The sequence below is a fragment of the Cheilinus undulatus genome, linkage group 5 (assembly GCF_018320785.1).
Source record: "Cheilinus undulatus linkage group 5, ASM1832078v1, whole genome shotgun sequence".
Lineage (NCBI taxonomy): Eukaryota > Metazoa > Chordata > Actinopteri > Labriformes > Labridae > Cheilinus > Cheilinus undulatus.
In genome coordinates this window covers 40,892,691-40,909,137 of record NC_054869.1, presented here as the reverse complement: position 1 = coordinate 40,909,137, position 16,447 = coordinate 40,892,691, and the positions used below count along the sequence as shown (strand labels likewise).

The following is a 16,447-nucleotide window of genomic DNA, read 5'->3' as shown; positions in this document are numbered from 1 at the left end:
AGAGAAAACATTTGGAGCATCATAAAACAAAAAAATCCAGCAAAGAAGACCCAAGACTGCAACTAGATCAGATCATCAGATTATGTATTTTATGTTCTATTAGGGGAAAATATGGGTTTATGTGATTTGACAGTCATTCCATTCTGTTTTCATTTTAGACAGTGCCCTAACTTTTTTGGAATTGAGGTTGTAAGTCATAAGATCACACAATATAGTGTTTATTTACAGAGCACCTTCCCTGATGATGCTCATGTTTATTTGTATGATGGCTGCAGCTCATGAATGATGCTGTTCAGTTTGTGACCGTCACACTTAGAGCGATTAGAGCATCAAAGAGGAATCCTTGGTTTCCTACAGCAGGGACAGATGAGACTAAATGCCCTCTGTTGGTCCATCAGACAGGATTAACAGCTTGTAGATTACTACTGAGCTGAGGATGGGGACTTCAGGTTGTTTACAAATACGATGTATGAGACTGTGTCTGTGCTGGCTAGTTTCTTTATAACCAGCAGGTTTTTACTGTGTTTTTCTTTGTAGACATCAGAGTTTCCTCTCATTTCTGTTCTCAAACTTGGACTGAAAACTGTCTCTATTTCCTAATGTTATCATATGCTGATAAACAGCTTATAAATTATGAGTTAAGTGTTAGGTGTTAAGTGAGTTAAGTGCTTTGCTAATGCTTAGTTGCGTATAGTTACCAAGTTTTCCAAAAACAAAAAAAATTGTAATAATACATAAATATACCTGTTATTTATGTGGTAACTGTGGTCAAAATATAAAAACAAACACTGACACATATAGGTAGGCTACTACACGTGACATAACCTGTAAAAGGAGCACACCATGAGGCACGCTAATCCTTCAGCCTCAATTATCTTGTTTTTATGACTGTTGAAAACCAAAATTGTTATTAAAGCCTAGTACTACTCAGAGCGTTTCCCCTGTTGTGTTTACAGTTTGAATGTGGGGCAACATAAAAGTCATGTGGACAGACTCTGCCTCTTCATACTGACTAACAGAAAGTGACCTGAGTCCTCAAGCATGACAAATTCACATCAAACTAAAAGTTTATCCAATATTATGCCTCAAAGGCAACGCAGAGAGTACAACATCCATCCCCGGCACACTGGCTTTGAGGCTTTTCTTCTGTTCTTTGAAGAACATCTAGTCAGAGCAAGTCTACAATATTAAAATCAGGACAATAATTACCAGTCTCAGTAAATCATCCATCTTTGTTTGTACTGCACCAGTTCATTTCAAATGCTTTCAAAAGACACTCTACAAAAAGAGCAAGTGTAGACCATACTCTTTGTTATATTATTTGAAGAAACCCAACATGAAACCATCATCAGAACAGCACTTAACAACACTTGGCAAAGGTTCAGTGGCAAGGAATGCTTGCTTATGCCAGCCACAAAACCTCATTTAGTGCTGTGCCATATATATATTCATATATATAACTCTGCAGAGTCTATTCATCTCTCCAGCCACTGCCATTTCAAACTGGGAAGACGTTTTCCAATCATGCCCTTGGGCGAGTGTTTCTATGTGTTTCTATGTTTTAACATGTGTTTGCATGTTGTCTGTTGTACAGTGATCACTGCTGGTATTTGCTCACTGTTTCTGATGGATCATGATTGGGGATAAGCAATTAAATCACAATTTGTCCTACTGAAATTTTCAAATCACAGAAGGTGCAATATTTCTTTGACCCAAAATGTTTCAAAATACCTCAAAATGCGAACATTCAAAAGTGCCAGTTTTTCTATGATAATTTGCACTACTTTTTTTTTTTACAATACTTTTTCTCTTTTTTTTTGTATGTTTGTTTGATTAAAATTGAGAAATATGTAAAATCGTCATTTCCTTTAAAAGAACAATTCATGTCACATTTGAAATTAATTATTTTTTCAAGATTGTTCAGCCTCAGTTTAACTTACCAAATATTTTTGTCCTTATAATGTAAAATGATTACTTGTTTGATGTAAAATACACATGATTCAGAACTTCACAATAATTGCATATTAAATTGCAGCCGCAATATTGGGGGGAAAAAATTGCTATTAGATTATTTTCCCAAATTGTTCAGCCCTAATTGTTGTTGTTTTGATGTTAAACACCTTTGCACCATAAGTGAAGTTGTTCGCCAAGTTAGTCCCCTCACGCCCACTGAATTTGTTGAGTCAGTTTCTTCGACAGCGAGTAGTTCCTCATAAAAGTGCATGTTATGAAAATGAGTTTGACCCTCAATCTTATTCTAATGCAGAGATGCTCAAACTCATCTTAGTAACCTCATTTTTTTAAGTTAAAATGAAGAAAGTGTAAAAGATGCATCAAAATTAGTACACTATGGTGTTAAAAGTGTCAGGAAAAAAGACACAGAGAACTCTAAACCTGTGATATGTATACTCTGAAAAAGTGTTAAATCTACTCTGTTGGAGTTAAATAAACTCTTTTGCTATGCGCTGTATAGTGTTATTAAAACTTAACACTACAGGTTAATAAATTCTAAAGAATTCTGAAAAATATTCTCAGTAGTGTTGATAAGTTATTCTTATGGTTAAACAAATCAACACTACTGAGATTTAAAGTTGTATTCTATTTAGGGTCAATCTAGGGAAAGAGTTAAGTTAATACCAGTTCTGGTGGGAGCAAATACACTCAGTTACAGTGTTGATTTCAACACTTTAAGTTAATCTTTAACACTTTAAAATATACTGTGTACTTGTATTAATCTCTACATTTAATATCTAAACTTTTAGAAGCACAAAGGGAATGCTGACAGGTTGCTGACTGGTAAATATTTTCTCCTCTTGTCTCTTGTAGGGGTCAGTGTTCTGCCTTGGCAGAGTTGAACATGCTCCAAAGAGCTCACAGTCTGGAAACGTATGGAGTGGACCCTCACCCCTGCAAGGTAACGTCACCTGAGGATGCTCACAGTAGTCAGTCTTTCAGTGAGGCCTGGTGCGGCAGAGACTGATACCCCCCGCTGATCGCATTGACACAGTCCTCCCTTCATATGACACATTACACCTTTCAGATGGTACAACTTAATCTATACCAATACAAATCATTGTGAAGAAATTAGATGTGCTGTTATAGATTGTTCACTGTTGCTGGCTGTATTTGTGTGTGTAACACACATACTGTAAGCCTTTTAAAATAATGGCTAATCTGGAACAGTTTCCTCAGCGTTTCAATTAGGTATCCTGTGTTTACAGGCTTGAAGCCTTTGGAGCAGCAGCCCGTGGTTCAGTTCATGACATCCTCTCCTCTCATCCTGTTATTGCACAACAGGAGCCCAACAAATAATCCTTCAACAATAACTCAAATAATGGTTTGTGTATTACAGTTTCTACAAAGATATCCCTAACCCATTTATCAGAGGACAGAATAATTGAGGAAGTTGCCCCAGTTCCAGCAGTCTCTGCTGTTATGACTTATTTTTTCTGTAGTATTATGTTCATCTACTTATGGAGTCAGTTGTGCGGGTCTTTCTGTTGTCAAAGCAATACAGTAGAGCTCAGTTAATGACTTTTATTTTAATTCTCTGACCATGAGAATGCAAAATACCATATTTTGAGGTTGCTGTGCAGGGGTTGGGGTGGCTGGAGCCAAATCCCAGCTGCCATTGTGTGAGAGGTGAGGTACACACTTGACTGTTGGCTAGTTTTCACAGGGCTGGCATATATATGGACAAACAATCATTTACACACCTACAGGCAGTTTTTGGTTTACCTAATGAGCAGGCCTTTGGACTGTAGGAGGAAGCTGTGGCAGGGGATTTACCATGCTGCAGGGTGACGGCGCCAACCACTATTGCACCAGTCCACTGCAGTCCATGCCAGTAATATTCTTTCCCCTTTTTCGTGCATTGTTTGTGCACAGTGATTATGTGTTTTGTGGTTGGACCCTAACTAGTAGCAGGAAGTTAGCTAGCGTTTGCTTACAATCAATTCACATCAGAAAGTTATGGACCACCTAGGCGCCTTCTCCTATTAATTTAGAGTATAGTTAGTTTGTCAGCAGAAAAAGTAGTCCCATAGTGACAAACTAGACTTAGCATGAAGTTCTCATTGCCAAAGATATATTTTTGTGTTCATTTTATGACTGTTCTGTAAGAAAACAGTCTATTCTTAAAGATTAATATGAATAATTGTTTGTTTATTGATCGTTGAAAAAGAGAGAGTGAGAGAAAGAGGGGGAGAGAGTCAATAGGAAAAGAGTAGCGGTTTGATTTTAGCTTTTAAGACAATTTAAAGACAGATCAGACAGGAACATCAGCACTAACTTGTGTCTTTTATTTGTTTTGTTGGTTTGTATCATGATCCAGTAATAAAATCACACGTGACTCTCGGCAGGTACAGTATCAGTCACTGTGGATGAGATAGTCTCTCTCCTCCACATGAAGCTCTCTCTCCGTCACTCATAGATCATCTGCTGCTCAGCTGAGAAACATGTGTCCGTGCCTTTTGTTAGTTTACAAGCATTTGCTGTGTAATCTGGTCTGATATGATTGGTTTTGACTTCCCATTTAATAGCAGCATAGTAATGAGTTTTAGAAGGGTAAATTGTATTTTAGGTTTTATATGGGATTGTTTAATAATACAACAGTATAAGCAGGGAAAGTCTATTATCTCCCAAACTTTTAGAGTGGGCCAAATGGACAAGTGGGTGGGCCTTGGCCCATAAGGTTCACCCATAATTCTGTGCCTGAAACAACCTCTAGTTCTATGTCAAAAGGATTCCAATTGCTCATATATTAAGAATTGCATGGTGAAATATTGCCACACATCTATCAGGGATTGGGTTGCACTGACAGCAGGCCAAATAATAGTTCGATAAACAAAATAGGGAAGCACAGATGCATTGGTTTAACTCTCTGAGGTCTAAGCAAATTTTATTTTATATTTTTATTATCTTTTCTTTCATTTTACATCGTACAAATGCTGTTCAAACACTTCAGTGAATATTAGAATCTCATCTTTCACTTCTGCCCTCATTTGCCATTCCCCATGATTCACAGCTGGAGTTACAGGGCCAGTAAGAGAGCAATGGGCACATGTCGTCACTTCTCACTGTGCGCCATTGGATGAATTCTTTGTCCGTCAACTTGTGCATACGTAATTGGTTGAATCCTTCTTTTGCCAACCAACTGACTCTCTTGAATCCCTCAGGCCCTCCCTATCACAGTTCGTACAGGAGGGGTAAGGCGAGAGACACGGAGCAAGAGGAGAGAATTAGATCTGTTGATCTCCGATGATGGCCAAGCGTTTGAATGTTGCAGAAGCCTTGGAACAAATACTGAGTGGCAGTGATGACGATGACAGCTTGATTTTGGTGAAAATAGAATGACAGACAACATTTACGCTAAAAAAAAAACCATATGACAAAATTTAATCTAAAAATGTTTCCTGCACTTACCTTTCATTTTTTTCATGTATTCCACTACTTTTGTGAAGCTATGACTTTGGTAAAGCTAATTCAAGCACCAAAACAATTTGTCCACATGACTGAAGGGGTGTTTTTGCAAGAGATTCAAAATTATTTAAAAATCAGATTTCAAAATTAAATTAAAGCTGCAAGCAGCAATAACAGGCCCTCGCAACCCGTTGCATGTCGAGGTGTTACGCGAAAGTGGATACGTAGCAACCGTTGCATGCCAGCAGCATGGCACGCTGCACCCATGGGTTATGTGAGCTTTGCAACACTCACACTGTCACAGAAACAGAGGGTGATGCCCGTCATTAATTTCCAGAGCTTGCCATTATTTTGGCAGTAAAACAAATGGGAAGGAGGCATGCACCCTGAAAATTTTGAATGCAGCTCCAAATTATGAACAATTCACTGTATTGTCATTTTCACAGCTCCTCTTTCTGCTCTGCTTGGCTCAGCCACTGTTTCTCTATCTCTCTCTCCTGCATGCTTGCAGCCTCACTCCCTCGTGTGCGCGCTCACTCCACAGGAGAAAAATGACCGGATGGCTAAAAGCATTAACTGAATGTTCCAATCATTGGTGATGAAGATCGACCAGAGGAGCAAAAAGAGAGCTCAAGATGTGTACAAGTTTGTTTAATCATTTTCGTCGAAGCTTTTATATCTATTTATATCTCCTCTCAAGTATGAAAATGGTCTTCAGCAGCAAAGATTATCACTCATGGAGATGTGCAACTCAAGATGTGAAAACTGTCTTCAGCAGCACAGATCATCACTCATGGAGATTTGCAACTCTAGTATGAAAATGGTCTCCAGCAGAAAAGATTGTGGATCGTAGAGATGTTCTACTCCAGATGTGAAGTCTCAGAGAAACTGTGGCCAGATTGAGCCTGTGTGTTAGCTCAGTTCGGCAGATAACTGCCCTGGAGTCATGAGGTTGTTGGTTCAAATCTTCTGTGGATTTTTGAAGCTGCTGGTGTAAATTGCTGACTCAGGAGTAAAGAGGACTGCCATAGAGTTGGAAGGTTGTGGGTTTGATTCTTGATGCATTTTTAAGTCCAGTCCCTAAAAGCAGAGATCAGATCCTCTGAGAAACATGAACAGGTGTGTGTCTCAGTGGATTAGTGGAAATGCCAACTGACTGTGAATCAGGAATTCACAGGTTCAAACCTTACCATGGGTTCATTTATTTTAAAAGTGTGAGTCCAAATCTAGACTTCAGGAGACCTGGACAGGAGATGGCCTTTCAAATCTAACTAATGTCTTTAAGTTTTTCAAGGTTGAGATATGCAACACAAGATATGAAAATGGTCTCCAGCAGCAAAGATTATTAGTTGTAGAGATGTTCTACTCTGGTATGAATATGGCTTTCAGCAGCAAAGATTATCACTGATGGAGATGTGCAAGTCAAGATGTGAAAACTGTATTCAGCAGCAAAGATCATCAATCATGGAGATTTGCAACACAAGATGTGAAAATGGTCTTCAGCAGCAAAGATTGTGGATCGTAGAGATGTTCTACTCCAGATGTGAAGTCTCTGAGAAACTGTGGCCAGATTGAGCCTGTGTGTTAGCTCAGTTCGGCAGATAACTGGCCTGGAGTCATGAGGTTGTTGGTTCAAATCTTCTGTGGATTTTTGAAGCTGCTGGTGTAAATCGCTGACTCAGGAGTAAAGAGGACTGCCATAGAGTTGGAAGGTTGTGGGTTTGATTCTTGGTGCATTTTTAAGTCCAGTCCCCAAAAGCAGAGATCAGATCCTCTGAGAAACATGAACAGGTGTGTGTCTCAGTGGATTAGTGGAAATGCCCACTGACTGTGAATCAGGAATTCACAGGTTCAAATCTTACCATGGGTTCATTTATTTTAAAAGTCTGAGTCCAAATCTAGACTTCAGGAGACCTGGACAGGAGATGGCCTTTCAAATCTAACCAATGTCTTTAAGTTTTCAATATTTTAGTCCAAATAAAGAAGCAAAAGCCCCTCTGAGGCTCTACTGCATGTCTGGCTCTGTAGCCTAAAGAGATAGTGGACTGACTCAGAGTCTGGAGGTTCCAGGTTTGATTCCCATCTTGGTCTCTGTGAATTTTAAAGCCACATCCTGAACAAAGAGGATAAATGCGCCAGGAGAAGAGACGGTAGTGTGAAAGGTATGGCGGCGGTGGCACAGAGGACTGGACTAGACCAGTTCTGCACAGGGATGCTGGGGTTCAAACCCCACTGTGGCCGGTACCTGGATCAAGGCATGCCTGGTGGAGAAGGGGGGATGCGGCGCAGCGCCCCCCTGGGGATCCGCCAGAGATGTGAGTAGGGGGTTATGCAACAAAAACGCAGACACAGCAGGAGTTTTACAGGATGGAGTCTTTATTTGCATGCATGGATGATCACTGAGCCCCTCATGGGGACTTCATCTCTGCTGCTGAAGAAACAGGAAATACTTACCATGGCCTCCTCCAGGGTCAGGGTACCAAAGTATCATTTAATTTGAAAGGGCATTTGAACGTACGAAAATCAAAAAAATTGACAACTTCACTCGTTTTTCGATTCTGGACACAAACCGAAAAATGAGTGAAGTTTTCCGTTTTCTTGATTTCCGTACGGTCAAATGCCCTTTCAAAATAAATGATACTTTGGTACCCTGACCCTCCAGGCCCTTCAGGTCCTCTCTGGCCTGCTCCCTCTGCTCATTCAGCAGCCTGCAAACAAAAACCACATGAACTCACATTCAACATAAATAAACATACGGATGAGTTCTTTACTCACATGAGTTTCTGCAGCTTGGCGTCCTTCTCCTGCTTTTCAGTCTTCATTTTGTCGTAGTCTGACATCATCCTCTCCTGCTCCAGTAGCAGATCCTGGTTCAGACTGAGAGGAGACGCTCGCTAAGCTCTGATTGGGCGCTTTTTAACGGCAGAGTAACTGGAGAAATGTCAACAAACCACATTAACATAGATTCATTATGTTCATCTGGTTTCTGGAAATTTCTCCAGTTATTTGGCTTCAAAAATGGTACAAGGCAGAACATTTCTGAAATGATAGACCTTTACATCAGTGGGTCCTAACCTTTTTTCTTTGGGGTCCCTCTACTCTAAACACTCTAAAGCCCCCCAGGACAATCTCTGAAAAATTAAACATGATTTTTATTGTTTTATTGACTAAATCCCAGCATAACAGGCCTGCATAGACAAGTTCTTCATAAATATCTGCGTATAAACTATCCATTATTACAACGGCATGAGAAGGTTCAGTCAATTTTTAAGTAAAATCTCAAAAAATTCTAATTTAACAAGTCAGAAATTTACCAGTAAAAGAAAACTGTAAATTTATGTCAACTAAAAGGTAGAATTTTTTGTCATTATAAAATCCAAAAGAGCCACGGAAAAAGAAAATGACAAAAGAAGAAGCTGTTTTCCTTCCATAAGTCCTACAGTTGATCGCCTAATCAGGAGATTTTTGTTAGTATGATTGATCAGTGAGGAAATGATCCAAGAATGATCACATTATCATTAATCCAGACTCTGAATTTTGACATTACAAACTTGAAATTTTAAAGTGCATGTTGTAATAATTTAGGACTTTTGAACTAGAACATTCTGAGTTCAGGTTCTTGAAAAAATAAGACTTTATCATCTCAAAAATGTACTTTTAAATGTCACCTTTAACCAAGAAATGTACAGATCCTGTTTATTTTGTTGGACCTTTTAGAGGGCTCTAATACTTCCTCTTACATTTTCAATCATGACTCTATAAATAAAAGTCCATTATAGGTGCCCCCCCTAGGGGTGCCCAGACCCCAGGTAGGGAACCTTCACATAACAACAATGTAACAGGTGTGTGTAGACTTTTAGAGCCAGTGTAAAGCCAGACTACAGTCGTATGCAGCTAAAAGTTCCTGGCTCAGTAAAGAGGAGTGGTACGAGGATTTTACATCCTTCTTCATGAGGATCACACACAGCAGACGGGCGTAATGACTGTCACTACTTTAGTTTGAAAAAACAATAAAAAACAACTTTAGGATCATTTAAACCAGCATAAAGTGGTTCAATGAGAACCAATCAAATCTGTGGAAATATCCTAGATCTATAAAATATCAAACATGAATAGGTTTGTTGATTTTTCTACTGCTTCATTCGTCTCTGTGAACCTGAAGTCAAAATTTTAGGCCCGGTTTAGACAGTTTTAGACTAAATTCTAGATCCAGTTCAAGTCTTGTCACAAACAGTTATTAGTCTGAATGAGAAAAACTCAACGTGTGGCTTCATTGGGATGGTTTGTGGCTCTTTTGTCTTCATTTCAAATATTTTTCCCCAGAAACCCTTAAAAAACTTTCACCTCAGGAACGATCCATATCAAGTAACATTAATCAGTTTGTTTCCACTCTTCTACAGGAGGCTTTAATTGTCAACCTTTATTTTTTCTCTTAGTTTTTTTCCCATTACCCTTATTTCTAATTCTTCTCCCTTTTTTTCCTTTTTTTGACACTTTCAATCAATTTTCGCCTCTTTTAGCCCATTTGTCCCACTTCTTCTTGCCAGTTTTTGCCACTTTCATCCTGCTTTTTGCCATTTTTCCCTTTTTTTTGGCAATTTTTTGGCCATTTTTCACCCAATTTAAGCTGCGTTTTGACATTCAGTCACACTTTTTACGTTTTGTCACTCTGCAGCATTTTGCCCATTTAGTCAGTTTTCACCAATAATTCATCACATTTTTACCACTTTTTGACAATTTAACTCAATATTCACCATTTTTTTACCACATTTTTGTCTCTTTTTACAATTTGTCACTTTTCACACATTTTTTTTAGCCCATTTTGCCACTTTCTGACCATTTTTATCATCTGTAACTCCTTTTTTATGTCGCTTCTCATCCATTGGTGCTACTGTTCACATAATTTTTGCCATGCTTATTTTCTGCCTATTCACCTTTATTTGTTGCTTTTCGCCATTTTAGTCACTTGTCATTCATTTTTGCATCTCTTTGCCCATTTTAGTCATTTTTCACTATTTTTACAACATTTTTGCAGCTTTTTGACCAATTTACTTACTTTTATCTTTTTACCACATTTTTGCTGCTTTCTGATCATTTTTATCATCTGTAACTCCTTTTTTATGTCACTTCTCACCCATTTTTTAACATTATATTCAAATTTTGCACCTTTTTCACCCATTTTTTTGCTGCTTTTTGATCATTTTAATCAGTCTATTCATTCACCTTTTTTCACATTTCTGCATGCTTTTTGCCCATTTTAGTCACCATCCACTATTTTTAACCACATTTTTTCAGCTTCTATCATTTTTATCATCTGTAACTCCTTTTTTAATGTCACTTCTCACCCATTTTTGCCACTTTACACCCGTTTTTTGCCATTTTATTTCAATTTTACACCTTTTCACCATTTTTTTTGTGGCTTTTGGTCATTTTAATCACTATTCATTCCCTTTTTTTCACATTTCTGCATCTTTTTGCCCATTTTAGTCACCATCCACTATTTTTTAACCACATTCTTTTCAGCTTCTTGCCATTTTAGTCACTTTTCACTATTTTATATCACATTTTTGCAGCTTTTTGCCCGTTTTAGTCACTTGTTACTATTTATTACCACATTTTTGCAGCTTCTGACTATTTTAATTATCCATAACTCCTTTTTTTATATCACTTTCCCCCATTTTTGCTACTTGTCACCTAGTTGTTGCCATTTAATACTTATTTTTTGCCTTTTCACTAATTCTGTTTCTGCTTTTTGGCCATTTATGTCTCTTTTAATCTATTTTTGCTACTTTTCACCACTTTAAATGTGACTGTTGCAAAGGTATTTTTCAACAATTTGGCTCTCTGGTTGAGCAGTTTTCAGTAAAACTGGTCTAAATAATTAGTGTACTTATTTTACTGCAGACTTTGATTCAAATATCTCATGCCATGTGTTTCTTCTTATGTCTGTGGTCTCTAACGTCTTTAAAAATGTAGTTTGATTTTAAACAGTCAGACTTACTCTATGAGCTCGTCCAGCATCCTCTGCTTGTCTTCGATCTGGTGTCTCAGTGAGCTCAGATGTTTGTGGTGAGCCTCTCTGTGGTTCTCCAGCTGCTCCTCCAGAGTTTTCTGTGCCACAGAGACACAAAAACATTCAGCTATTTCCCATTTCTGTAACAGAGATTGTCAGTAACGTGTTTCCTCCTCACCTTTATGTCCCCATCCCCATCGTGTCTGCCGATGTCCTCCTTCTCCTCTCCTGACATCTCGTGTCTTTCCTCTGATGAAAACCAAAGATGAAAATCCATCAAGTTAACCTGTTTTTACTTGAGCTAAGATGTTATAATGGTTAATATAAATGTGCGAACCATGAGCCTGCAGCTTAGCGAGCTCCTTGATCTGAGTGTCCTGGCTCTCCTCCAGCTGTCTCTTCTTCTGCTCCATGTTCTGCATGTAGTCTGTCAGAGACTTGATCTTGGCCTGGTGCTGCACATACCACACAAAAATGTGCTGTTTGTTTGTGCTGCTCACTTCCTGTCAACATTTATATGTTCCCATTTTTTAAATATCTATTTATTTTGTGGTTGACTGTCAGTAGGAAGCAACCCGACTTCATGTGTCCACACAAACATTTTGTGTGTCAGCCATGTTTGTCTGTTGACACCACCAGGAGGAAGGAAAGCTGTGCATGCATGTGTTTCATTGTCAGTCACACTGCCACCTACTGGCCTGGCATGCATACTACAGCATTTTCAGGCACATTAGTGGATCTGATTGACATTTAAACACCAAACCTAAAAAAACAAACAAAAAAAAAATGGGTCCAAAGCCTTTTTTGTAGAACTTAAAATGATGAATAAGTTCAAGAATTTTCAAAATCCTCAGATAACCCTGCTGCAGGGGCTGAATTTTCAAATTACTGAGCCAAAAAGCCGTGCCCACCGACAGTCATCCTATCAATCATCTCATTTTGCTACTGGGTGTTTTTCTGCCAAGTTTCATGGCTTTACAAGTTTTGTAAGCACTCGATAATTCTACTTCCTGTTACATGACGAATGAAAAATTGTCTCGACCACATCATTTTAGGTAAGGCCTCTTGACCTTCAAATTTGAGTAATATCAACCTTGAGGAGTGTGCCTGGGCTAATTTCAGCAGGATTTGGCCAGTCTTGTAATAAATGGGATTTTTTTTTATGAGCATCAGCCACTTTTATCACATGATGAAGCATTTCAATTTCAGGGGCCGCCATGGCCACGCCTTTTGACTAATGAGAAAATCCAGAATAACTTTTGACCTAAGACATCTCTTCTTGCTCTACACCAAAGATCAAGTAGTTTGGATAAACGCCCTCAGATGAGTTCCTTCAAATACAACCCCGAAAATATGGCTTGTTTTACAAAAAAATTCAAAATGGCCGACTTCCTGTTTGACTTACCATATGGGTCCAAAAGGATTTTTTTTTTTGCATCCTGACATGACACATCTGCACACACATGTTCAAAATCCTAGGTTAAACCTGCTGGGGGGACTGAATTTTTGAAATGTTCTAGGGGGCGCCATTGAGCCAATAGGCCAATTATTATTATTAATCTCAGAATGCCAATGAGATTTTTTTGCCAAGTTTCATTGCTCTAGATGTCTTACAACCATTTGAAAAATCTACTTCCTGTTTCATGGCAAACAAAAAAATCGTCATGGCCATGCCTTTTAACGTAGACGTTTGACCATTGTATATGTGTAAGGCCAACTCTTTGGAACTGCCTGAGTGAATTTCAGAATGATTTGTCCAACCATGTAGGTACTGCGATGTGAAATTCAGGAGTAGTGACTTTCTGTTGCCAGAGGGTGGCGCTAAATAATTTTTTTTAAATTTCAAATATGGATGTGTTCTGGCCTGGACTGTTATCAAGCACATGTGAAATCTGTCTCAGATATGACCATGTATACTAGAGTTATGACTGTTTAAACATTTTGGCGAGACAAAATGGTGACTCTTGACTTTGTCACCCCACTGAGGCCACGCCCTCTGACGAAAACTCAATTTTATTTTTCACAAAGCTAAATCCAATTCTTTAGTTCTCCCTGACATGAATTTAAGGTGGATATCTTGGATAGTTTTTTAACTGTAGCTTGCACCATAAACCTTGACATTTCCTGTCACCACTAGGTTGTACTTTGATCTGTAAAAAATCTGACCATATGAATGGGTGCAGGCCATGACCGTCAATATTCCTGAGCAATATGAGTCCAATCGGACAATGCACAGCTGAGTTATAAACTACTTCCTGTTTACCAAAGAAATATGCAAATTTGAGGGCTCACCATGGCCACACCTTTTGACTAATGAGAAAACCCCGGATAACTTTTCATCATCCATGTCTCATGTAGCTCTGTGCCGAAGTACAAATCGATTGGATGAAATCCCTCAAAGGAGTTAACCCAGATATGACCCCTGGAAAAGGCCAAAAACAGCCCCTTTTTTGCATATTTATTTAAAATGGCTGATTTCCTGTTGGAGATAGAGTGTAGGCCCAAGAGGCTTTTTTGTAGATATCCCCAAGCACGCAAAATTTCATGAATCTACGACAAAGTTAAGGGAGGGGGCTTTAACTTTGAAAACTGTTAGGAGGCGCTATTTTTGCAATTCTGAATTTTCATGTTGAAGACCTAAAAGATATCAAAATTTTCATGAGATCGGATGTATGTGCAAAGTTTCCCGCTAATTCAGAAATGTTAAGGGTCTCAAAAGTCCATGCAATGACAGAAAATGCGTAAGTAAAATAATCCTAGCAAATACAATTAGGTCCTCGCACCACTCGGTGCTCGGGCCTTAAAAATCTCTTTACACAGTCCTCTGGGCCAGTGCAAATCTAGTATTAACAACCTCAGGGCAGACAGATCCTCCCTGAGATCTCTGGCACCCCCCTAGGGTGGTCCCGGACCCAAGATTGGGAACCAAGGCTTTAGGCCTCAGTATGCATAAAGCTAACATTGTCCTGAAAATTTTGATATAAAACATTTGGGTGTTGTATCATTTTCAAGTACCTTAAAAAGGTGAATGATAGATAGATAGTCGTTCATTGTCATTGCATTGTAAAAATACAACAAAATTTAGTTTGGCAGTCTCCTCTGTAGCAGCAAACACAGTCGTCCAAGTGGGGGTTAGAAATCTGCAGCCTCACATCGTCCATCCTGCTGGCGAGGGAGCGGGAACCCGGGAGAAAGATGCTCACTACAACAGGTTTGTGTGGGGGCGCTCTTAGCCTAGCCTGCAGCCCGGCTTGTTTGCCCCGCTTTCACCTTCTCGCAGAACACTGTCGCTTCCTCCTCCCCACTGGCTGTAGGTGTTGTGCTGCTCCACGTCCTCCTCCTGTCAGTCCCTGAGTGCCCCATTCTCCGGATAATCTCCATCAGGAAAGATGTAAACTCCATGGGCACGCTATGCTCTGGTGTAAGTGTAGCGCTTTAATTTGCTGCTAGTGATGGAGCACTGGGCCGCTGAATTTGTATGCGCTGCCCCAACAAGATGTGACCTGTTTGAAAAACTCTGACCTGTTTTCCTGGAAAGACATGAGAGAAAATGTTAGTATGTTGGAAGTCTTACTGATACCATTGGCATTGGTATCAGCTATTGGCTAAACTGTTATTTTAAACATTGGTGTATGCCCTGATTTTTAAAATCAGTGTATCTTTAAAACTAACCATAACTTTTTTGTCATAATGAAAGAAGCAGATTTTGGCTCCAGCCAATCATTAAAAAGTGTAAATATTTACTAAATGTTCATGTGTGCTCTCTGAGGTAAATACTTTGTCTTTAATGATGGCACTGATTGTGCACACATAAGCAGACCGTCTTCTTTGCACTACACTTAATTTCTCTTTATTGCACATTACAGGGATGACTATGAATATGATGAACTTTGCGCACAGCAGCCTTTTAGTACATATGACAGGTAAAAGAGGAGAAATTAAAGGAATGTAGTAAGGCAGAAATGTAGTATTCTCATTGATTAGTCATTGTCATTTCCTGAAATGACTCAAGTCAGATTGACTTTAAAACTTTGATTTATTAGACATTATAGTTCCTGCTGTGACAGAAATACTGCGTGTATTTCTCCTGGTGTTTTTTTCCTGTACTGTTTTGATAAATGGCACAGACTTAATCTGATAAAGCAAAGTAATATTTCTACAATCCGCTGTTCTGTTCATCCTCCGCCCAGTCAGACTGCGAAATATGGACACTGTCCCATGAACAGTCGAGTCAGCCTCGGAGATTAACGAGATAATTCTGTCTGCTGGAGAGGATCTCCCTTATCTGCTCAGATTCTGCTCTTGGGTTTGTTTTTAATTTGGTTTGCTGGAACTAGAAACACAGCATCATGCACATACACAGATCTGTGAAGATCAAGAGTCAGAGGGAGCAGACAAGAGAGTGTGAGGAAAACAAAAAGTCATAGAGAATCACCCAAGCAGAGGGAAGGTGTACAGATCGTGAACAGCGATGTGAAGGGTGACAGGAACATGTTTTTATTCTCTGCAGTCAATGTTGGTTTATTTGATCTCAGAATGTCAAACTGAGTCGACCCTTTCTGTGTTTTCTTGCTTTATTTTTGACACCAGTGATTCTGACTTGGGGGATTGACGTTTGAAACAAATGAGTGATCTGTGTAGGTGTCATTACCATGGAGATTAGTGGCGCCCACTCGCCTCCCCGCTGTTCATCCACCTGTATCCCATAATGCCATGTGCTGCCTCTCACTCTGCATATGTGTGTGTTTGCAGGATTTCACAGGCTCCACAGCCTTCCTCGGGTTCACAGCCACAGGCTTCGTGGTCTTCCAGGGAAACAAGAGAATCCACCTCCTCAAATGGTACAAATTTCATATTAATTATTGAGTATAAACCTGCAGGCATGGGCACATGGGACCTCTTTTGAATCTTATTATTCTGCAAAATGAGTGGCTGCATTTGGGCCTGTGCCTGTACACTATTTTTATGCTGTTAGCATCCATTTTCTTTACAAAGTAATGCTCTTGTCAGCAA

At 39.2% G+C, this 16,447-nt stretch overlaps 1 protein-coding gene across 1 annotated transcript in view; it reads left to right on the top strand.

Moving 5' to 3' along the window:
• Positions 1 to 16,447, top strand: part of frmd3 (FERM domain containing 3) — a 119,142-nt gene that overhangs the window by 65,148 nt on the left and 37,547 nt on the right. The window contains exons 7-8 of the mRNA XM_041788123.1: positions 2,827 to 2,914; positions 16,187 to 16,275. Coding sequence (XP_041644057.1) covers positions 2,827 to 2,914; positions 16,187 to 16,275 — 177 coding nt within the window. The remainder of the gene's footprint in view (positions 1 to 2,826; positions 2,915 to 16,186; positions 16,276 to 16,447) is intronic.